The sequence below is a fragment of the Oncorhynchus gorbuscha genome, linkage group LG15, assembly GCF_021184085.1.
Source record: "Oncorhynchus gorbuscha isolate QuinsamMale2020 ecotype Even-year linkage group LG15, OgorEven_v1.0, whole genome shotgun sequence".
NCBI classification, from domain to species: Eukaryota; Metazoa; Chordata; class Actinopteri; order Salmoniformes; family Salmonidae; genus Oncorhynchus; species Oncorhynchus gorbuscha.
In genome coordinates, this window is record NC_060187.1 from 81,867,306 (window position 1) to 81,892,339 (window position 25,034).

Consider the following 25,034-nt stretch of genomic DNA (forward strand, 5'->3'; position numbering starts at 1 on the left):
TGAAGGAGAGAGAGATACAGAGAGAGCGACAGGGTTAGGTCGGTGGGAGAGAGCGACAGGGTTAGGTCGGTGGGAGAGAGCGACAGGGTTAGGTCGGTGGGAGAGAGCGACAGGGTTAGGTCGGTGGGAGAGAGCGACAGCGTTAGGTCGGTGGGAGAGAGCGACAGGGTTAGGTCGGTGGGAGAGAGCGACAGGGTTAGGTCGGTGGGAGAGAGAGAGCGACAGGGTTAGGTCGGTGGGGGAAGAGAGAGAGACAGGGTTAGGTCGGTGGGGGAGAGAGAGAGACAGGGTTAGGTCGGTGGGAGAGAGACAGAGAGCGACAGGGTTAGGTCGGTGGGAGAGAGACAGAGAGCGACAGGGTTAGGTCGGTGGTTTTCCTGTTGTGGCTAGATGATATATAGCTATGGTAGGAAAGTTCCATGTTTGAGCTGAGTCAAGGAAAAATGTAGCATTTTACCTAACCCATACCCTTTTCCTAACCTTAACCTAGTTCTCCTAACCGACTACGTTAATTCTCCTAACCTGCTGCGTAAGTTATCCTAACCCACTACGTTAATTCTCCTAACCTGCTGCGTAAGTTCTCCTAACCCACTACGTTAATTATCCTAACCCGCTGCGTAAGTTCTCCTAACCCACTACGTTAATTCTCCTAACCCACTACGTAAGTTCTCCTAACCCACTATGTAAGTTCTCCTAACCCACTACGTTAATTCTCCTAACCCTCTACGTAAGTTCTCCTAACCCACTACGTTAATTCTCCTAACCCACAATGTTAATTCTCCTAACCCACTACATAAGTTCTCCTAACCCACTACGTTAATTCTCCTAACCCACTACGTTAATTCTCCTAACCCACTACGTTAGTTCTCCTAACCCGCTGCGTAAGTTCTCCTAACCCACTACGTTAATTCTCCTAACCCACTACGTAAGTTCTCCTAACCCACTACGTTAATTCTCCTAACCCACTACGTTAATTCTCCTAACCCACTACGTAAGTTCTCCTAACCCACTACGTTAATTCTCCTAACCCACAACGTTAATTCTCCTAACCCACTACATAAGTTCTCCTAACCCACTACGTTAATTCTCCTAACCCACTACGTTAATTCTCCTAACCCACTACGTTAATTCTCCTAACCCGCTGCGTAAGTTCTCCTAACCCACTACGTTAATTCTCCTAACCCACTACGTAAGTTCTCCTAACCCACTACGTTAATTCTCCTAACCCACTACGTAAGTTCTCCTAACCCACTACGTTAATTCTCCTAACCCACTACGTTAGTTCTCCTAACCCACTATGTTAATTCTCCTAACCCGCTGCTTAAGTTCTCCTAACCCACTACGTTAATTCTCCTAACCCGCTGCGTAAGTTCTCCTAACCCACTACGTTAATTCTCCTAACCCGCTACGTAAGTTCTCCTAACCCACTATGTTAATTCTCCTAACCCACTACGTAAGTTCTCCTAACCCACTACGTTAATTCTCCTAACCCACTACGTAAGTTCTCCTAACCCACTACGTTAATTCTCCTAACCCGCTACGTAAGTTCTCCTAACCCACTACGTTAATTCTCCTAACCCACTACGTAAGTTGTCCTAACCCACTATGTTAATTATCCTAACCCACTACGTAAGTTCTCCTAACCCACTACGTAAGTTCTCCTAACCCACTACGTTAATTCTCCTAACCCACTACGTTAGTTCTCCTAACCCACTATGTTAATTCTCCTAACCCGCTGCTTAAGTTCTCCTAACCCACTACGTTAATTATCCTAACCCACTACGTAAGTTCTCCTAACCCACTACGTTAATTCTCCTAACCCACTACGTAAGTTCTCCTAACCCACTACGTTAATTCTCCTAACCCACTACGTAAGTTCTCCTAACCCACTACGTAAGTTCTCCTAACCCACTACGTTAATTCTCCTAACCCGCTACGTAAGTTCTCCTAACCCACTACGTTAATTATCCTAACCCGCTACGTAAGTTCTCCTAACCCACTACGTTAATTCTCCTAACCCACTACGTTAATTCTCCTAACCCACTACGTTAATTCTCCTAACCCACTACGTTAATTCTCCTAACCCACTACGTTAATTCTCCTAACCCACTACGTATGTTCTCCTAACCCACTACGTTAATTCTCCTAACCTGCTACGTAAGTTCTCCTAACCCACTACGTTAATTCTCCTAACCCGCTACGTAAGTTCTCCTAACCCACTATGTTAATTCTCCTAACCCGCTACGTAAGTTCTCCTAACCCACTACGTTAATTATCCTAACCCACTACGTAAGTTCTCCTAACCCACTACGTTAATTCTCCTAACCCACTACGTAAGTTCTCCTAACCCACTACGTTAATTCTCCTAACCCACTACGTAAGTTCTCCTAACCCACTACGTAAGTTCTCCTAACCCACTACGTTAATTCTCCTAACCCGCTACGTAAGTTCTCCTAACCCACTACGTTAATTCTCCTAACCCGCTACGTAAGTTCTCCTAACCCACTACGTTAATTATCCTAACCCACTACGTAAGTTCTCCTAACCCACTACGTAAGTTCTCCTAACCCACTACGTAAGTTCTCCTAACCCACTACGTTAATTATCCTAACCCACTACGTAAGTTCTCCTAACCCACTACATAAGTTCTCCTAACCCACTACGTAAGTTCTCCTAACCCACTACGTTAATTCTCCTAAGCCACTACGTTAATTCTCCTAAGCCACTACGTTAGTTCTCCTAACCCGGCTATGAAAAGCCAATTCGTAGCTGTATACCATCTAATCAAAACTGTGTTTTGCTACAAATAGAAATGCTTTGCTCATATCCCAACTAACCAGACACCACAACTCCCTCAACAGCAACATCATGAAGAAGTGATTCTATCAACAAAGCTCCTGGGTAGGAATGTTAGCCTCTATGATTAAACACACACACACACACACACACACACACACACACACACACACACACACACACACACACACACACACACACACACACACACACACACACACACACACACACACACACACACACACACACACACACACACACACACACACACGAGTAGGCGTTAGCCTCTATGATTAAAGACACAGACACACAGACACACAGGAGTAGGCGTTTTCCATCAAAGACAGGCTGAGGGACAGGGCTGACTCAACAGATGTTACTGAGTGGAGACATTCATTAAATGTATGAGAGGCTGGCACCAGAGATCCTGGTGTCTACATGTTGGTACATTCATGGGAGAAATGTGCAGGTCTCTACCCCAAATTAATGGGAAAGATGAGCAATGCTACCCACTGTAGCAAAATATACTGACAACATACACACTATAGCTTGACTATTGAGACTTGAGTGAACTGTCCCTTTAACGACTCTGTATATGAGTAAAATGTGCTTTTTTACCGAGCTCTCAGGTCCACTCTCAATCTGAATGTAATAAGAGGACCGCATGTACACACACACACACACACAGTGAGGCCAAAGTCTCAGGTGATTAAGGTTAATGAAATAAAAGATCTCACCCTCACACTTACCAAAGGAGTGGTTGATGACCTCAAACAGAGCAAAGTAGCTGGCCGTTATGCTGTCCATTCCTACTGTCATGACCACAGCCTGTGGGAGAGTGAGAAAGGCCTGTGCATTAACAAGGAGGCCTGTGCATTAACAAGGAGGCCTGTGAATTAACAAGGGGGCCTGTGAATTAACAAGGGGGCCTGTGCATTAACAAGGAGGCCTGTGCATTAACAAAGAGGCCTGTGCATTAACAAAGAGGCCTGTGCATTAACAAAGAGGCCTGTGCATTAACAAAGAGGCCTGTGCAATAACAAAGAGGCCCGTGCATTAACTAATAGGCCCGTGCATTAACTAATAGGCCCGTGCATTAACAAAGAGGCCTGTGCATTAACAAAGAGGCCTGTGCATTAACAAAGAGGCCTGTGCATTAACAAAGAGGCCTGTGCATTAACAAAGAGGCCTGTGCATTAACTAATAGGCCTGTCCATTAACAAAGAGGCCTGTGCATTAACAAAGAGGCCTGTGCATTAACAAAGAAGCCTGTGCATTAACAAAGAGGCCTGTGCATTAACAAGGAGTGGTGTGTACATTTATGCCTAGAATTGTTTAATGTGGGTCCAAGTGGCCTGATGTTCCAGGGCACGAGGTGTGGCCTGATGTTCCAGGGCACTAGGTGTAGCCTGATGTTCCAGGGCACTAGGTGTGGCCTGATGTTCCAGGGCACTATGTGTAGCCTGATGTTCCAGGGCACTAGGTGTGGCCTGATGTTCCAGGGCACTAGGTGTGGCCTGATGTTCCAGGGCACTAGGTGTGGCCTGATGTTCCAGGGCACTAGGTGTGACCTGATGTTCCAGGGCACAAGGTGTGGCCTGATGTTCCAGGGCACTAGGTGTGGCCTGATGTTCCAGGGCACTAGGTGTAGCCTGATGTTCCAGGGCACTAGGTGTGGCCTGATGTTCCAGGGCACTAGGTGTGGCTTGATGTTCCAGGGCACTAAGTGTGGTGATGTTCCAGGGCACTAGGTGTGGCCTGATGTTCCAGGGTACTAGGTGTGGCCTGATGTTCCAGGGCACTAGGTGTGGCCTGATGTTCCAGGGCACTAGGTGTGGCCTGATGTTCCTGGGGACTAGCTGTGGCCTGATGTTCCTGGGGACGAGGTGTGGCCTGATGTTCCTGGGGACGAGGTGTGGCCTGATGTTCCTGGGGACGAGGTGTGGCCTGATGTTCCTGGGGACGAGGTGTGGCCTGATGTTCCAGGGCACTAGGTGTGAAGGTGTGGCATGATGTTCCGAGGGACTAGGTGTGAGGGTGTGGCCTGATGGTCCTGGGGACTGGACCATCAGGCCACACCTGATGGTCCTGGGGACTAGGTGTGAGGGTGTGGCTTGATGGTCCTGGGGACTAGGTGTGAGGGTGTGGCCTGATGGTCCTGGGGACTAGGTTTGAGGGTGTGGCCTGATGGTCCTGGGGACTAGGTGTGAGGGTGTGGCCTGATGGTCCTGGGGACTAGGTGTGAGGCTGTGGCCTGATGGTCCTGGGGACTAGGTGTGAGGGTGTGCCCTGATGGTCCTGGAGACTAGGTGTGAGGGTGTGCCCTGATGGTCCTGGAGACTAGGTGTGGCCTGATTGTCCTGGGGACTAGGTGTGGCCTGATGTTCCTGGGGACTAGGTGTGAAGGTGTGGCATGATGTTCCGAGGGACCAGGTGTGAGGGTGTGGCCTGATGGTCCTGGGGACTGGGTTTGAGGGTGTGGCCTGATGGTCCTGGGGACTAGGTGTGAGGGTGTGGCCTGATGGTCCTGGGGACTAGGTGTGGCCTGATGTTCCTGGGGACTAGGTGTGGCATGATGTTCTGAGGGACTAGGTGTGAGGGTGTGGCCTGATGGTCCTGGGGACTGGGTTTGAGGGTGTGTCCTGGGGACTAGGTGTGAGGGTGTGGCCTGATGGTCCTGGGGACTAGGTGTGAGGGCCGTGGGCTGATGGTCCTGGGGACTAGGTGTGAGGGCCGTGGGCTGATGGTCCTGGGGACTAGGGGTGAGGGCCGTGGGCTGATGGTCCTGGGGACTAGGGGTGAGGGCCGTGGGCTGATGGTCCTGGGGACTAGGTGTGAGGGCCATGGGCTGATGGTCCTGGGGACTAGGTGTGAGGGCCGTGGGCTGATGGTCCTGGGGACTAGGTGTGAGGGCCGTGGGCTGATGGTCCTGGGGACTAGGTGTGAGGGCCGTGGGCTGATGGTCCTGGGGACTAGGTGTGAGGGCTGTATGTGTAACTAGAGGTTAGGGGTGTGTTACCTGGTAAACCTGGTCAGTTGTACAGTTCTTGCGGACACGGACTGTGACGGTGGTTTTATCAGGCATGGCTATCCTCAACTCCACATCTGATACGCCGTTATAGTTCTACGGAGAATGGGGGGTGGCAAGAGATGACTTACAGGACCACTCATAGGCCAAACACGCACGCACGCACGCACGCACGCACGCACGCACACACACACACAGTGTAGACAGAGATGGAAAAGCAGAAGAGAGGAAACCAAAAAGAAGAAAAAAGGACAGAGATGCCAGCCCCAACTCACACACCACACATCCCAGAGGATAAGATGGGAGGAGAGAGAACAGCAGAACAAGAGAGAAAGAGTCTAAAACAAGAATACATCTTAGAGAGGAATAAGCAAACACACTCATCATGATACGCTTACCTCATCAGACTCGTCAGACAGAAACTCCTGCATGACATCACTCTCCCCAAACACCCTCACTGAACACACTGTGAAGAGAGAAGGGAGAAAGAAAGTAGAAACACTGAGAAAGGCAGATCCCTTGTAGACACTCCCATGAGTTCCTCTCTTAGTAGCCTGTTATCCTGACCATCTCTACCTCCTCTCTAAAACACTCCCATGAGTTCCTCTCTTAGTAGCCTGTTATCCTGACCATCTCTACCTCCTCTCTAAGACACTCCCATGAGTTCCTCTCTTAGTAGCCTGTTATCCTGACCATCTCTACCTCCTCTCTAAGACACTCCCATGAGTTCCTCTCTTAGTAGCCTGTTATCCTGACCATCTCTACCTCCTCTCTAAGACACTCCCATGAGTTCCTCTCTTAGTAGCCTGTTATCCTGACCATCTCTACCTCCTCTCTAAGACACTCCCATGAGCCTCTCTTAGTAGCCTGTAATCCTGACCATCTCTACCTCCTCTCTAAGACACTCCCATGAGCTCCTCTCTTAGTAGCCTGTTATCCTGACCATCTCTACCTCCTCTCTAAGACACTCCCATGAGTTCCTCTCTTAGTAGCCTGTTATCCTGACCATCTCTACCTCCTCTCTAAGACACTCCCATGAGTTCCTCTATGAGTAGCCTGTTATCCTGACCATCTCTACCTCCTCTCTAAGACACTCCCATGAGCTCCTCTCTTAGTAGCCTGTTATCCTGACCATCTCTACCTCCTCTCTAAGACACTCCCATGAGTTCCTCTCTTAGTAGCCTGTTATCCTGACCATCTCTACCTCCTCTCTAAGACACTCCCATGAGCCTCTCTTAGTAGCCTGTAATCCTGACCATCTCTACCTCCTCTCTAAGACACTCCCATGAGCCTCTCTTAGTAGCCTGTTATCCTGACCATCTCTACCTCCTCTCTAAGACACTCCCATGAGTTCCTCTATGAGTAGCCTGTTATCCTGACCATCTCTACCTCCTCTCTAAGACACTCCCATGAGTTCCTCTATGAGTAGCCTGTTATCCTGACCATCTCTACCTCCTCTCTAAGACACTCCCATGAGTTCCTCTATGAGTAGCCTGTTATCCTGACCATCTCTACCTCCTCTCTAAGACACTCCCATGAGTTCCTCTATGAGTAGCCTGTTATCCTGACCATCTCTACCTCCTCTCTAAGACACTCCCATGAGTTCCTCTATGAGTAGCCTGTTATCCTGACCATCTCTACCTCCTCTCTAAGACACTCCCATGAGTTCCTCTATGAGTAGCCTGTTATCCTGACCATCTCTACCTCCTCTCTAAGACACTCCCATGAGTTCCTCTATGAGTAGCCTGTTATCCTGACCATCTCTACCTCCTCTCTAAGACACTCCCATGAGTTCCTCTATGAGTAGCCTGTTATCCTGACCATCTCTACCTCCTCTCTAAGACACTCCCATGAGTTCCTCTCTTAGTAGCCTGTTATCCTGACCATCTCTACCTCCTCTCTAAGACACTCCCATGAGTTCCTCTCTTAGTAGCCTGTTATCCTGACCATCTCTACCTCCTCTCTAAGACACTCCCATGAGTTCCTCTATGAGTAGCCTGTAATCCTGACCATCTCTACCTCCTCTCTAAGACACTCCCATGAGTTCCTCTCTTAGTAGCCTGTTATCCTGACCATCTCTACCTCCTCTCTAAGACACTCCCATGAGTTCCTCTATGAGTAGCCTGTTATCCTGACCATCTCTACCTCCTCTCTAAGACACTCCCATGAGTTCCTCTATGAGTAGCCTGTTATCCTGACCATCTCTACCTCCTCTCTAAGACACTCCCATGAGTTCCTCTATGAGTAGCCTGTTATCCTGACCATCTCTACCTCCTCTCTAAGACACTCCCATGAGTTCCTCTATGAGTAGCCTGTTATCCTGACCATCTCTACCTCCTCTCTAAGACACTCCCATGAGTTCCTCTATGAGTAGCCTGTTATCCTGACCATCTCTACCTCCTCTCTAAGACACTCCCATGAGTTCCTCTATGAGTAGCCTGTTATCCTGACCATCTCTACCTCCTCTCTAAGACACTCCCATGAGTTCCTCTATGAGTAGCCTGTTATCCTGACCATCTCTACCTCCTCTCTAAGACACTCCCATGAGTTCCTCTATGAGTAGCCTGTTATCCTGACCATCTCTACCTCCTCTCTAAGACACTCCCATGAGTTCCTCTATGAGTAGCCTGTTATCCTGACCATCTCTACCTCCTCTCTAAGACACTCCCATGAGTTCCTCTATGAGTAGCCTGTTATCCTGACCATCTCTACCTCCTCTCTAAGACACTCCCATGAGTTCCTCTATGAGTAGCCTGTTATCCTGACCATCTCTACCTCCTCTCTAAGACACTCCCATGAGTTCCTCTATGAGTAGCCTGTTATCCTGACCATCTCTACCTCCTCTCTAAGACACTCCCATGAGTTCCTCTATGAGTAGCCTGTTATCCTGACCATCTCTACCTCCTCTCTAAGACACTCCCATGAGTTCCTCTATGAGTAGCCTGTTATCCTCCTCTCCAATCCTTTCCTTTTCACGTCTTCTTCCTCCATTCATGTATTACATCATCTTCCACCTTCTTCCAGTTATCCCTCCATCTCTCATTCCACCCTTTCTATCACCTTTCCAAATGGTTTTTGCTCCATATTTCTCTGGCCTTTCCCTCCCTCTCACCTTTCTCCAGGTATTCCTCCAGTCCCCTGCGTCTAGCGTCTAGTTGTTGTTCAGACAGGGAAAAAGGCCATTTGCCAGGTATTTTGGGGAAGGTGTAGTTGGCAAACTCTCTCTTCAGGTTCTGGTTGAGGATAGCAAACTCCCTGTACCTCTTAGAGCACAGCTGTCTGCCTGCCATGTACACATTATACACCTGCAAACAGAGACACACACTTCAAATATACTTTAGGTATTTTTATTTCATTTAACTAGGCAAGTCAGTTAAGATCAAATTCTTATTTACAATGACGGCCTAGGAACAGTGGGTTAACTGCCTTGTTCAGGGGCAGAACGACAGATGTTTACCTTGTCAGCTTGGGGATTCGATCTAGCAACCTTTTGGTTTACTGGCCCAACGCTCTAACCACTAGGCTACCTGCGGCAATACCTACATGTTATGTACATCTTTCCTTAGTCATTTTATATCTCCCTCCCTCTCTCTCCTGGTTGCGTTCAGTGTATTTGCATGTTGGGACAGATGAGGACAGGTTATTCGCACCACTCCTTCCCTCTCTCCAACCCCCCTTCCTTTCTTTCTCCTTCTGTCCATCTACTCACCACAAACCTCTCCTGGTTGAGTTCAGCGTGTTTGTATGTGGGGACGGAGATGGGGACGGCCTGTTTGTCACTGTAGTCGTAGCAGGACTGGGCTGAGCCGTCGTCTCCAGGGTCCAGACAGTCAGCCTCCTGGGGAGGTACAGACAGCACGGCCAGCATCAGCTCCCTCTCCCCCGCACGGATCAGATCCACCACCTGCTTATGGGTCGCCCCCTCCACGTTCACACTATTACTGAGAAGAGAGATGGAGAGAGAGACAGATGAAGGGCGGTAGAGATTGAATATTCATTCATAATTGGGCTAGGGTATACCGAGTCATCATTGTAAATGAGCAGCAGCACTCATACATAATTACAAACTAGCATTGGTTCTTTCTGCCTAAAATGAATTGTGTTGTTGACGTTTCTTGCTGCCTAGTCAGTGTGTCTTGTATACCAGTAATCATCCTATATTAAGTGCCAGTCTGTGTGTGTCTGGGTGTGAATGGACAAACCCTCTTGTATAACAGTGATCATCCTATATTAAGTACCAGTCTGTGTGTGTCTGGGTGTGAATGGACAAACCCTCTTGTATAACAGTAATCATCCTATATTAAGTACCAGTCTGTGTGTGTCTGGGTGTGAATGGACAAACCCTCTTGTATAACAGTGATCATCCTATATTAAGTGCCAGTCTGTGTGTGTCTGGGTGTGAATGGACAAACCCTCTTGTATAACAGTGATCATCCTATATTAAGTACCAGTCTGTGTGTGTCTGGGTGTGAATGGACAAACCCTCTTGTATAACAGTGATCATCCTATATTAAGTGCCAGTCTGTGTGTGTCTGGACAAACCCTCTTGTATAACAGTGATCATCCTATATTAAGTACCAGTCTGTGTGTGTCTGGGTGTGAATGGACAAACCCTCTTGTATAACAGTGATCATCCTATATTAAGTGCCAGTCTGTGTGTGTCTGGGTGTGAATGGACGAGCCCTCTTGTATAACAGTGATCATCATATATTAAGGGTCAGCCAGTAGACATCATGATAAGGCTGTCAGCAAGTCTAATGTTCACCCCAGCTGGAACTCTGATGTCTCCCATGGCAACGGTTCCGGTTGGAGCGAGTGGTCGCATCTGCACTTCGCTCCCGCGGGTAGTATAACTTTTTCATTATATTTCATTATATCACAACGGTTTGATTTGTCTTATCTTAGCAATTTCTTCTCAGCTAGCTACATAGCCGTCTTTGTATCAAAGATAATTGCGTAATTATCGTATTTCGCCGTCCTAACGTAGTCTTCACTAGCCAGCTAGCTAACGTCCACTGATTAGCTGCACTGGAGAAACTATTACACTCAACTGAACGACTTGATTAGTTTAGTGTTAGCTAGCTACATAGCTGTCTTTGCTGTCTTCGTATCATCGTATCCAAGATAATTGTGTTGTTTAGGTTTAGAGTGTGTAGTCTTAGAGTGATTATCTTAATTTACCGAGGTTAGCTAGCCAGCTATTTGTCGTCCTTAAAGTAGGAGACTCTGCTAGCTAGCCAACGCTAGCCAACGTCTTCTGTATAGAACTCAACTACCCGGTCGCATTCACAGGTAGTATCACATTTTCACTTCATTTCATTACAGTACAACGGTTTGATTTGTTTGATCGTAGCTAGCTACTTAGCTAGCTACATAGCCGTCTTTTGTATCAAAGATAATTGTGTAGTCTAGAGCGATTTTCTAGGTTCGCTAGCCATCTATTGTCGTTCTTTTAACGCAACGTAACGTAAACAACACTGCTAGCTAGCCTGCTAGCCCCCGAATAGCAACACTGCAGAAACTATTACACTCAACGGAACGACTTGATTAGTGTAGTGTCAACAACGCACCCACTGCCAGCTGGCCTACTTCAGCAGTACTGTATCATTTTAATCATTTTAGTCAATAAGATTCTTGCTACGTAGCTTAACTTTCTGAACATTCGAGACGTGTAGTCCACTTGTCATTCCAATCTCCTTTGCATTAGCGTAGCCTCTTCTGTAGCCTGTCAACTATGTGTCTGTTTATCCCTGTTCTCTCCTCTCTGCACAGACCATACAAACGCTCCTCACCGCGTGGCCGCGGCCACCCTACTCTGGTGGTCCCAGCGCGCACGACCCACGTGGAGTTCCAGGTCTCCGGTAGCCTCTGGAACTGCCAATCTGCGGTCAACAAGGCAGAGTTCATCTCAGCCTATGCCTCCCTCCAGTCCCTCGACTTCTTGGCACTGACGGAAACATGGATCACCACAGACAACACTGCTACTCCTACTGCTCTCTCTTCGTCCGCCCACGTGTTCTCGCACACCCCGAGAGCGTCTGGTCAGCGGGGTGGTGGCACCGGGATCCTCATCTCTCCCAAGTGGTCATTCTCTCTTTCTCCCCTTACCCATCTGTCTATCGCCTCCTTTGAATTCCATGCTGTCACAGTTACTAGCCCTTTCAAGCTTAACATCCTTATCATTTATCGCCCTCCAGGTTCCTCGGAGAGTTCATCAATGAGCTTGATGCCTTGATAAGCTCCTTTCCTGAGGACGGCTCACCTCTCACAGTTCTGGGCGACTTTAACCTCCCCACGTCTACCTTTGACTCTTTCCTCTCTGCCTCCTTCTTTCCACTCCTCTCCTCTTTTGACCTCACCCTCTCACCTTCCCCCCCTACTCACAAGGCAGGCAATACGCTCAACCTCATCTTTACTAGATGCTGTTCTTCCACTAACCTCATTGCAACTCCCCTCCAAGTCTCCGACCACTGCCTTGTATCCTTTTCCCTCTCGCTCTCATCCAACACCTCCCACACTGCCCCTACTCGGATGGTATCGCGCCGTCCCAACCTTCGCTCTCTCTCCCCGCTACTCTCTCCTCTTCCATCCTATCATCTCTTCCCTCCGCTCAAACCTTCTCCCACCTATCTCCTGATTCTGCCTCCTCAACCCTCCTCTCCTCCCTCTCTGCATCCCTTGACTCTCTATGTCCCCTATCCTCCAGGCCGGCTCGGTCCTCCCCTCCCGCTCCGTGGCTCGATGACTCATTGCGAGCTCACAGAACAGGGCTCCGGGCAGCCGAGCGGAAATGGAGGAAAACTCGCCTCCCTGCGGACCTGGCATCCTTTCACTCCCTCCTCTCTACATTTTCCTCCTCTGTCTCTGCTGCTAAAGCCACTTTCTACCACGCTAAATTCCAAGCATCTGCCTCTAACCCTAGGAAGCTCTTTGCCACCTTCTCCTCCCTCCTGAATCCTCCGCCCCCCCTCCCTCTCTGCAGATGACTTCGTCAACCATTTTGAAAAGAAGGTCGACGACATCCGATCCTCGTTTGCTAAGTCAAACGACACCGCTGGTTCTGCTCACACTGCCCTACCCTGTGCTCTGACCTCTTTCTCCCCTCTCTCTCCAGATGAAATCTCGCGTCTTGTGACGGCCGGCCGCCCAACAACCTGCCCGCTTGACCCTATCCCCTCCTCTCTTCTCCAGACCATTTCCGGAGACCTTCTCCCTTACCTCACCTCGCTCATCAACTCATCCCTGACCGCTGGCTACGTCCCTTCCGTCTTCAAGAGAGCGAGAGTTGCACCCCTTCTGAAAAAACCTACACTCGATCCCTCCGATGTCAACAATTACAGACCAGTATCCCTTCTTTCTTTTCTCTCCAAAACTCTTGAACGTGCCGTCCTTGGCCAGCTCTCTCGCTATCTCTCTCTGAATGACCTTCTTGATCCAAATCAGTCAGGTTTCAAGACTAGTCATTCAACTGAGACTGCTCTCCTCTGTATCACGGAGGCGCTCCGCACTGCTAAAGCTAACTCTCTCTCCTCTGCTCTCATCCTTCTAGATCTATCGGCTGCCTTCGATACTGTGAACCATCAGATCCTCCTCTCCACCCTCTCCGAGTTGGGCATCTCCGGCGCGGCCCACACTTGGATTGCGTCCTACCTGACAGGTCGCTCCTACCAGGTGGCGTGGCGAGAATCTGTCTCCTCACCACGCGCTCTCACCACTGGTGTCCCCCAGGGCTCTGTTCTTGGCCCTCTCCTATTCTCGCTATACACCAAGTCACTTGGCTCTGTCATAACCTCACATGGTCTCTCTTATCATTGCTATGCAGACGACACACAATTAATCTTCTCCTTTCCCCCTTCTGATGACCAGGTGGCGAATCGCATCTCTGCATGTCTGGCAGACATATCAGTGTGGATGACGGATCACCACCTCAAGCTGAACCTCGGCAAGACGGAGCTGCTCTTCCTCCCGGGGAAGGACTGCCCGTTCCATGATCTCGCCATCACGGTTGACAACTCCATTGTGTCCTCCTCCTCCTCCTCAAGAACCTTGGCGTGATCCTGGACAACACCCTGTCGTTCTCAACCAACATCAAGGCGGTGGCCCGTTCCTGTAGGTTCATGCTCTACAACATCCGCAGAGTACGACCCTGCCTCACACAGGAAGCGGCGCAGGTCCTAATCCAGGCACTTGTCATCTCCCGTCTGGATTACTGCAACTCGCTGTTGGCTGGGCTCCCTGCCTGTGCCATTAAACCCCTTCAACTCATCCAGAACGCCGCAGCCCGTCTGGTGTTCAACCTTAGCAAGTTCTCTCACGTCACCCCGCTCCTCCGTTCTCTCCACTGGCTTCCAGTTGAAGCTCGCATCCGCTACAAGACCATGGTGCTTGCCTACGGAGCTGTGAGGGGAACGGCACCTCAGTACCTCCAGGCTCTGATCAGGCCCTACACCCAAACAAGGGCACTGCGTTCATCCACCTCTGGCCTGCTCGCCTCCCTACCACTGAGGAAGTACAGCTCCCGCTCAGCCCAGTCAAAACTGTTCGCTGCCCTGGCCCCCCAATGGTGGAACAAACTCCCTCACGACGCCAGGACAGCGGAGTCAATCACCACCTTCCGGAGACACCTGAAACCCCACCTCTTTAAGGAATACCTAGGATAGGATAAGTAATCCCTCTCACCCCACCCCCCCTAAGTTTTAGATGCACTATTGTTAAGTGACTGTCCCACTGGATGTCATAAGGTGAATGCACCAATTTGTAAGTCGCTCTGGATAAGAGCGTCTGCTAAATGACTTAAATGTAATGTAAATGCAACGGGGTCACGGTTGGGTCGCGTCACTCAGATGACTGTGCGTCAGAGCATGAGCTAGTAAGATGGACTTGTGACCTCTGCAGGGACTCTGTGTGTGTGTGTTAGAGGTCGACCGATTATGATTTTTCAACGCTGATACCGATTATTGGAGGACCAAAAAAGCTGATAACGATTAAATAGGCCGATTTTTTTATTTTTTCAATTTGTAATAATGACAATTACAACAATACTGAATTAACACTTATTTTAACTTAATATAAAACATCAATAAAATCAATTTAGCCTCAAATAAATAATGAAACATGTTTAATTTGGTTTAAATAATGCAAAAACAAAGTGTTGGAGAAGATAATGTGTGCCATGTAAAAATGTGTGTCATGTAAAAAAGCTCAAGTTTCAGTTCCTTGCTCAACATGAGAACATATGAAAGCTGGTGGTTCCTTTTAACATGAGACTTCAATATTCCAAGGTAAGAGGTTTTAGGTTGTTGTTAATATAGTATTTATAGGACTATTTCTCTCTCTACCATTTGTATTTCATATACCTTTGACTATTGGATGTTCTTATAGGCACTATAGTATTGCCAATGTATAGCTTCCATCCCCCTCCTCGCCCCTACCTGGGCTCGAACCAGGAACACGTCGACAACAGCCACACTCAAAGCATCGTTTACCCATCTCTCCACAAAAGCAAAGGCCCTTGCAGCGCAATGGAAATAACTACTCCAAATCTAAAAGAGAGTGACATTTGAAACAGTATTAGCGCCCACCCAGCTAACTAGCTAGCCATTTCACATTGGTTACACCAGCCATTAGGCTGATAGGCTTGAAGTCATAAACAGCGCTGTGCTTGTGAAGAGCTGCTGGCAAAACGCACGAAAGTGCTGTTTGAATGAATGATTACGCGCCTGCTGCTGCTCAGTCAGACTGCTCTATCAAATCAGACTTCATTATAACACAACAACACACAGAAATACGAGCCTTTGGTCGTTAATATGATCGAATCTGGAAACTATAATTTCGAAAACAAAACGTTTATTATTAAGTAAATTCTGACAAATTAGTTCGCAATGAGCCAGGCAGCCCAAACTGTTGCATATACCCTGACTCTGCGTGCAGTGAACGCAAGAGAAATGACACAATTTCACCTGGTTAATATTGCCAGCTAAACTTGATCAGTAGTTATAACTAGTGATTATGATTGATTGTTTTTTATAAGATACATTTACTGCTAGCTAGCAATGTACCTTGGCTTCTACTACATTTGCGTAACAGGCAGGCTACTCGTGGAGTGCAATGGTTAGAGCGTTGGACTTAGTTAACTGTGCGGTGGCAAGATTGGAACCCCTGAGCTGAGGAGAAAATCTGTCGTTCTGCCCCTAAACAGGCAGTTAACCCACTGTTCCTAGGCCGTCATTGAAAATAAGAATGTGTTCTTAACTGACTTGCCTAGTTAAATAAAAGGTATATTTTTTTTGACAAAAATGTAATAAAAATAATAATGGGAAATCGGCGCCCAAAAATACAGATTTCAGATTGTTCTGAAAACTTGAAATCGGCCCTAATTAATCGGCCATTCAGATTAATTTGTCGACCTCTAGTGTGTGAGTGAGTGAGTGAGAGAGCGAGAGAGAGGGCCACTCAGATGGCAGCGTGTCAGGGCATGAGACTGTGTGTGTGTGTAAGCAGCAGGAGTGCTGACGCCTGCACTGCAGCAGCCTATAGTAAATATTACAGTTACCAACTATAGTTAGGCTCACAGTTCACACAGTAGAAACTATTGATACAGAAGAACCCAATCCTACCTTCAGGATACACATGATGTCAACGTGATATTTCTGTTCACAGGAAAATAAATGATAAAGTAGCCCTGTGCCTAGTAAACCCAGGCTAACTATCATGTTGTTACATCAGTGACAGAGGAACAGAAAGCAGGCAGGCCAAAGATTACAGCATCAACACACAACACTGCCAGACAGACCACCTGCAGTGGAGATGCTCCACAAGCACTGCAGTTAACACTGAGGAAGACACTGGGGTCATAAAACAAACAGACAATGACAGAGATACACACACTCCAATGTTTCATCAAGGAAACTGACAGTGTGCGCACAGCCGGCACAACTCCTAATCAGTGTGTGTGGGTAGAGAACACAGTAGGTACATTCTGTCATCTGTGGGCCTGTGTGTGTTATGCGTCCCAACATGTTGATCATTACATGTATATCTTACAGGTCTCAAAAAACCCAGACTCATTTCCTTTAATCACTAGTCTCTCGGCTGGCTAATGTTTAACTGAAAGCAGCTGAGGTAGTAATACACGCACAGACATACAGAGACAGACTGGACCGAGACAAACACACACACACACACACACACACAGACATACAGAGACAGACTGGACCGAGACAAACACACACACAGAAAGGGACTCTGGGACTGTGTGTGTGTGTGTGTTTACAATTACATTTAAGTCATTTAGCAGACGCTCTTATCCAGAGCGACTTACAAATTGGTGCATTCACCTTATGACATCCAGTGGAACAGCCACTTTACGATAGTGCATCTAAATCTTTTAAGGGGGGGGGGTGAGAAGGATTACTTTATCCTATCCTAGGTATTCCTTAAAGAGGTGGGGTTTCAGGTGTCTCCGGAAGGTGGTGATTGACTCCGCTGTCCTGGCGTCGTGAGGGAGTTTGTTCCCTCATTGGGGGGCCAGAGCAGCGAACAGTTTTGACTGGGCTGAGTGGGAACTGTACTTCCTCAGTGGTAGGGAGGCGAGCAGGCCAGAGGTGGATGAACGCAGTGCCCTTGTTTGGGTGTAGGGCCTGATCAGAGCCTGGAGGTACTGAGGTGCCGTTCCCCTCACAGCTCCGTAGGCAAGCACCATGGTCTTGTAGCGGATGCGAGCTTCAACTGGAAGCCAGTGGAGAGAGCGGAGGAGCGGGGTGACGTGAGAGTACTTGGGAAGGTTGAACACCAGACGGGCTGCGGTGTTCTGGATGAGTTGTAGGGGTTTAATGGCACAGGCAGGGAGCCCAGCCAACAGCGAGTTGCAGTAATCCAGACGGGAGATGACAAGTGCCTGGATTAGGACCTGCGCCGCTTCCTGTGTGAGGCAGGGTCGTACTCTGCGGATGTTGTATAGCATGAACCTACAGGAACGGGCCACCGCCTTGATGTTAGTTGAGAACGACAGGGTGTTGTCCAGGATCACGCCAAGGTTCTTAGCGCTCTGGGAGGACACAATGGAGTTGTCAACCGTGATGGCGAGATCATGGAACGGGCAGTCCTTCCCCGGGAGGAAGAGCAGCTCCGTCTTGCCGAGGTTCAGCTTGAGGTGGTGATCCGTCATCCACACTGATATGTCTGCCACACATGCAGAGATGCAATTCGCCACCTGGTCATCAGAAGGGGGAAAGGAGAAGATTAATTGTGTGTCGTCTGCATAGCAATGATAGGAGAGACCATGTGAGGTTATGACAGAGCCAAGTGACTTGGTGTATAGCGAGAATAGGAGAGGGCCTAGAACAGAGCCCTGGGGGACACCAGTGGTGAGAGCGCGTGGTGAGGAGACAGATTCTCGCCACGCCACCTGGTAGGAGCGACCTGTCAGGTAGGACGCAATCCAAGCGTGGGCCGCGCCGGAGATGCCCAACTCGGAGAGGGTGGAGAGGAGGATCTGATGGTTCACAGTATCGAAGGCAGCCGATAGGTCTAGAAGGATGAGAGCAGAGAGAGAGAGTTAGCTTTAGCAGTGCGGAGCGCCTCCGTGATACAGAGAAGAGCAGTCTCAGTTGAATGACTAGTCTTGAAACCTGACTGATTTGGATCAAGAAGGTCATTCTGAGAGAGATAGCGGGAGAGCTGGCCAAGGACGGCACGTTCAAGAGTTTTGGAGAGAAAAGAAAGAAGGGATACTGGTCTGTAGTTGTTGACATCGGAGGGATCGAGTGTAGGTTTTTTCAGAAGGGGTGCAACTCTCGCTCTCTTGAAGACGGAAGGGACGTAGCCAGCGGTCAGGGATGAGTTGATGAGCGAGTTGAGGTAAGGGAGAAGGTCTCCGGAAATGGTCTGGAGAAGAGAGGAGGGCATAGGGTCAAGCGGGCAGGTTGTTGGGCGGCCGGCCGTCACAAGACGCGAGATTTCATCTGGAGAGAGAGGGGAGAAAGAGGTCAGAGCACAGGGTAGGGCAGTGTGAGCAGAACCAGCGGTGTCGTTTGACTTAGCAAACGAGGATCGGATGTCGTCGACCTTCTTTTCAAAATGGTTGACGAAGTCATCTGCAGAGAGGGAGGAGGGGGGATTCAGGAGGGAGGAGAAGGTGGCAAAGAGCTTCCTAGGGTTAGAGGCAGATGCTTGGAATTTAGAGTGGTAGAAAGTGGCTTTAGCAGCAGAGACAGAGGAGGAAAATGTAGAGAGGAGGGAGTGAAAGGATGCCAGGTCCGCAGGGAGGCGAGTTTTCCTCCATTTCCGCTCGGCTGCCCGGAGCCCTGTTCTGTGAGCTCGCAATGAGTCGTCGAGCCACGGAGCGGGAGGGGAGGACCGAGCCGGCCTGGAGGATAGGGGACATAGAGAGTCAAAGGATGCAGAAAGGGAGGAGAGGAGGGTTGAGGAGGCAGAATCAGGAGATAGGTTGGAGAAGGTTTAAGCAGAGGGAAGAGATGATAGGATGGAAGAGGAGAGAGTAGCGGGGGAGAGAGAGCGGAGGTTGGGACGGCGCGATACCATCCGAGTAGGGGCAGTGTGGGAAGTGTTGGATGAGAGCGAGAGGGAAAAGGATACAAGGTAGTGGTCGGAGACTTGGAGGGGAGTTGCAATGAGGTTAGTGGAAGAACAGCATCTAGTAAAGATGAGGTCGAGCGTATTGCCTGCCTTGTGAGTAGGGGGGGAAGGTGAGAGGGTGAAGTCAAGAGGAGAGGAGTGGAAAGAAGGAGGCAGAGAGGAATGAGTCAAAGGTAGACGTGGGGAGGTTAAAGTCGCCCAGAACTGTGAGAGGTGAGCCGTCCTCAGGAAAGGAGCTTATCAAGGCATCAAGCTCATTGATGAACTCTCCGAGGGAACCTGGAGGGCGATAAATGATAAGGATGTTAAGCTTGAAAGGGCTGGTAACTGTGACAGCATGGAATTCAAAGGAGGCGATAGACAGATGGGTAAGGGGAGAAAGAGAGAATGACCACTTGGGAGAGATGAGGATCCCGGTGCCACCACCCCGCTGACCAGAAGCTCTCAGGGTGTGCGAGAACACGTGGGTGGACGAAGAGAGAGCAGTCGGAGTAGCAGTGTTATCTGTGGTGATCCATGTTTCCGTCAGTGCCAAGAAGTCGAGGGACTGGAGGGAGGCATAGGCTGAGATGAACTCTGCCTTGTTGGCCGCAGATCGGCAGTTCCAGAGGCTGCCGGAGACCTGGAACTCCACGTGGGTTGTGCGCGCTGGGACCACCAGATTAGGGTGGCCGCGGCCACGTGGTGTGGAGCGTTTGTATGGTCTGTGCAGAGAGGAGAGAACAGGGATAGACAGACACATAGTTGACAGGCTACAGAAGAGGCTACGCTAATGCAAAGGAGATTAGAATGACAAATGGACTACACGTCTCGAATGTTCAGAAAGTTAAGCTTACGTAGCAAGAATCTATTGACTAAAATGATTCAAATGATACAGTACTGCTGAAGTAGGCTAGCTGGCAGTGGCTGCGTTGTGTTCTCTCTGGAACTGTGTGTGTGTGTGTGTTCTCTCTGGGACTGTGTGTGTTCTCTCTGGGACTGTGTGTGTGTGTGTTCTCTCTGGGACTGTGTGTGTGTGTGTTCTCTCTGGGACTGTGTGTGTGTTCTCTCTGGGACTGTGTGTGTGTTCTCTCTGGGACTGTGTGTGTGTGTTCTCTCTGGAACTGTGTGTGTGTTCTCTCTGGGACTGTGTGTGTGTGTTCTCTCTGGGACTGTGTGTGTGTGTTCTCTCTGAGACTGTGTGTGTGTGTGTTCTCTCTGGGACTGTGTGTGTGTGTTCTCTCTGGGACTGTGTGTGTGTGTTCTCTCTGGGACTGTGTGTGTGTGTTCTCTCTGGGACTGTGTGTGTGTTCTCTCTGGGACTGTGTGTGTGTGTGTTCTCTCTGGAACTGTGTGTGTGTGTGTTCTCTCTGGAACTGTGTGTGTGTGTGTTCTCTCTGGGACTGTGTGTGTGTGTGCTCTCTGGGACTGTGTGTGTGTGTGCTCTCTGGGACTGTGTGTGTGTGTGTTCTCTCTGGGACTGTGTGTGTGTGTGTGTGTTCTCTCTGGCACTGTGTGTGTGTGTGTTCTCTCTGGGACTGTGTGTGTGTGTGTGTTCTCTCTGGGACTGTGTGTGTGTGTGTTCTCTCTGGGACTGTGTGTGTGTGTTCTCTCTGGGACTGTGTGTGTGTGTTCTCTCTGGGACTGTGTGTGTGTGTGTTCTCTCTGGGACTGTGTGTGTGTGTGTTCTCTCTGGGACTGTGTGTGTGTGTGTTCTCTCTGGGACTGTGTGTGTGTGTGTTCTCTCTGGGACTGTGTGTGTGTTCTCTCTGGGACTGTGTGGGTGTGTTCTCTCTGGGACTGTGTGTGTGTTCTCTCTGGGACTGTGCGTGTGTTCTCTCTGGGACTGTGCGTGTGTTCTCTCTGGGACTGTGCGTGTGTTCTCTCTGGGACTGTGTGTGTTCTCTCTGGGACTGTGTGTGTTCTCTCTGGGACTGTGTTACTGAGGAGTGTGTATTTTGGAGAGCAGTGGAGATGCTCTACAAGCACTGCAGCGAACACTGAGGGACTGCTGTGTGTGAGCATATGGAGCACATGGGCAGGTTTCTCTCCCTGGCATAGATAATTGTGTTGCTCAAGACACACACACGCACAATGGGCGTGAAACCACCCATGCACGCACACCAATATTGGAGTCAACAAACTGCCAAGCTACTGCACGGCACCCAATCATAAAGCAGCAAACGGTGAGCCAACGAATCAAAACAGAATTACTGAGAGCACATCCAATCAGATGAGCCCTATGTATCCCATATCCAGCAACCCCCCTCACTCACACAGGTACTGATGCTGAGCTGTATGCTGCCTGCTCCTTGCCATGGCAACAGAACCTAACATCACCAAGCTAGCTACCCATGTGCATACTAAACCTGTCGCAAAGACCAGACAGACACACTGCACTCTCTATATATTGCAGCATCCGCATCCAGACACAGATGGCATACTATGGCTATTGTTGATCTATTACAATTAGGAAATGTTAAGTCCCAATTTAATTGAGACGAGATAGAAAGCATTTGGGCACACTATTAAAATACCTATTATCATCATCAAGGCAAGTAGGTAAAAACAGTAGCCGACTATTAATGTGCACACGCATTGAATGGTCATTTTTCCATCATCTGGTTCTGTTGTTAATAAGAATGACAGATGCTGTTTTTCTGGTAACGTAATGTGCAGGGAAGGAAGGAACCTGTGTGTGTGCTGGTGTTAATATAGTTAGCTTGTATCCAAGTTCAGAGAGTCAGTGTGACTGGAATTCGTAATGATCACATGCTCTCACACAGACCGTCTTTTCATTGGGATGAACCGGCTCTTCTGCCCTGGACACTCCCGATAAGACTGGCACAAGCACAGACTGATGCATGAGTTAGCAAGGCTTTGTTAACCTAGTCTCCAGGTCAAGTGAAACATGTCATTTAACGTTGCTTGCTATGATCGTTTATGTCGTTGCACTGAACCGAGGACAACAGCTTGTGAATTATGGAGTTAACGTTAGCTAGCGAGCTTAAATTTGGGTCAACAGTACACGTTGTTTCACGAACCAACTGCAGTGCAGAGGAGCTGACATGACAATTAGCGTCCTTTTTAACTTTGCTGTGGTCTGTTTGTTTTGCCCTGCCTTGACCAAATATCTACCAATGAGCTTGCTTACGCATGTAGTTAGCAGCTACCAGACAGCAAGCTAACTCTTACTTACACTTCCAGAATCCGGTCCCCTTTCGAGATACCGGCTCTGTCCGCTGCACCTCCCGGTAAAACAGCACTAACATGCTGTAGCGGGGCATACAATTCCCCGTTGATGCTCCGTAGTTGTCCTCCTTCGCTAACCTGTCCCCGGACATTGAAGCCATATCCCGAGTCAGACTTGACTATCCGCACCAGTCGCGGGCCTGACGTAACGGTAGTCACCGTTTGGCAACTGCCGGTGCCCTGCGTAGGGCTGACACCGGTGCCGTTAGGAGAGGATGGCTGAACTAACCGAGGTGCCACCGAATTAATTCCCTCTCCCTCGAAGTCTGCCATTTTCCGTCAGCCTGTTTCCCCCTTATCCACTTTGAGTCTCCAAACTTCAAGGTAGCTCTCCTAGTTATCTAGCTAGCTTGCTAGAAACGATGGAGAGAGGAGGAGCGACCAAGTCACGAAAACCGATTTGACTCGAGAGACTGCCCTCCCCGGAACCCGCCCATCGTCTGGTTAGAGTGGGTCTCGACTGCGCACCCGCAACATCAAGATACTGGGCTCGTTTGAGTGGATACATTTTCTCAAGTCGATGGTCACTATGGGATCAATATCATGCCAAATGTATTGTGAACTCACAGCATGCATTTTGTATTCGTGTATCATGATCTATACAAATAAGTACCAATCCACAAATGTAAATCACTTTCCACAAATGTAAATTGCTCTCCACAAATACAATCACTATCCACAATTGATTTGTAAATCGATATATTGCATTAGAATTTGTTTTATATCTGCAGGTAATTTCCAAGGGTCTTAAGTAAAATGACCGCCATAAAGACTACAAGTTATCATGCGTAGAAAGCGATTTGTAGTCGTAGAAAAAAAAATGTACCTATAATAAGCGAATTCTTTAAATCGGTCATGTTGATGCCTGCCTTTCAATGCTGCAGAAATTACACTATGGGAAACGTAATATGTTAACCATATATGTAGCCATAGCATGTCCAATGTAAATAATCAAAACCCCACCCCTAGTTTACTCTATATATGCAACACTATTGCGGTGTACACCCGTTCATCACCCAAATAGTTGAATTAGCTGGCCAGTGTGATAGCACCACTAAATGTGAAGGATATGTATGGGATCAATATCATGCCAAAAGTATTGTGAACCCACAGCATGCATTTTGTATTCGTGTATCACGATCTGTACTAATAAGTACAAATCCACAAATGTAAATCACCAATCCACAAATGTAAAACATGTATTTTATTTCACCTTTATTTAAACAGGTAGGCCAGTTGAGAACAAGTTCTCATTTACAACTGCGACCTGGCCAAGATAAAGCAAAGCAGTGCGACAAAAACACAGAGTTACACATGGGATAAACAAACGTACAGTCAATAACACAATAGAAAAATCTGTATACAGTGTGTGCAAATGCAGTAAGGAGGTAAGGCAATAAATAGGCCAATATGTCACGGGATTCCTCTGTTGAAGGAGAGACGGACCAAAATGCAGCGTGGTTATTGTGATACATCTTTAATGAAGATGATAAATGAACAATATACAAAACAAGAAATGTGAAAAACCGAAAACAGCCCTATCTGTTGTAACAAACACAAAGACAGGAACAATCCCCCACAAACCCCAACACCAAACAGGCTACCTAAATATGGTTCCCAATCAGAGACAATGACTAACACCTGCCTCTGATTGAGAACCATATCAGGCCAAACACAGAAACAGACAAACTAGACACACAACATAGAATGCCCACTCAGATCACACCCTGACCAAGCAAAACATAGAAACATGCAAAGCAAACTATGGTCAGGGTGTGACAGTACCCCCCCCCCCCCCCCCCACTTCACCATAGTCTTAGTGGCCCCCACTTCACCATAGTCTTAGTCCACCACGTTGTCCGCTTCCGTGGCCTCCTAATCACGGCGACCCTTCTATAAATGACCCCACTAGACTGAGGGGCAGCTCGGGACAGAGGGGCAGCTCCGTACTGGCTGACGACTCTGGCAGATCCTGGCTGACTGGCGGCTCTGGCAGATCCTGGCTGACTGGTGGCACTGGCAGATCCTGGCTGACTGGCGGCACAGGCGGATCCTGGCTGACTGGCGGATCCTGGCTGACTGGCTGACTGGCTGCACTGGCAGATCCTGGCTGACTGGCTGATCCTGGCTGACTGGCTGCACTGGCGGATCCTGGCTGACTGGCGGCACTGACTGCTTCATGCTGACTGGTGGCTCTGGCTGCTCCATGCAGACTGGTGGCTCTGGCTGCTCCATGCAGACTGGCGGCTCTGGCTGTTCCATGCAGACTGGCGGCTCTGGCTGCTCCATGCAGACTGGCGGCTCTGGCTGCTCCATGCAGACTGGCGGCTCTGGCTGCTCCATGCAGACTGGCATCTCTGGCAGCTCCTTGCAGACTGGCAGC

The 25,034-nt window shown here is 48.8% G+C and overlaps 1 protein-coding gene across 1 annotated transcript in view; it reads right to left on the reverse strand.

The window, feature by feature from the left end:
- Window positions 1–22,973, reverse strand: part of LOC123996791 (sorting nexin-27-like) — a 37,397-nt gene extending 14,424 nt beyond the window's left edge. Inside the window, exons 1-6 of the mRNA XM_046300492.1 lie at window positions 22,599–22,973; window positions 9,534–9,765; window positions 8,937–9,129; window positions 6,223–6,290; window positions 5,816–5,920; window positions 3,546–3,624 (exon numbers count right to left, since the gene is read on the reverse strand). Coding sequence (XP_046156448.1) covers window positions 3,546–3,624; window positions 5,816–5,920; window positions 6,223–6,290; window positions 8,937–9,129; window positions 9,534–9,765; window positions 22,599–22,924 — 1,003 coding nt within the window. The 5' untranslated portion in view covers window positions 22,925–22,973. The remainder of the gene's footprint in view (window positions 1–3,545; window positions 3,625–5,815; window positions 5,921–6,222; window positions 6,291–8,936; window positions 9,130–9,533; window positions 9,766–22,598) is intronic.
- Between the last annotated feature and the right edge of the window lie 2,061 nt (window positions 22,974–25,034).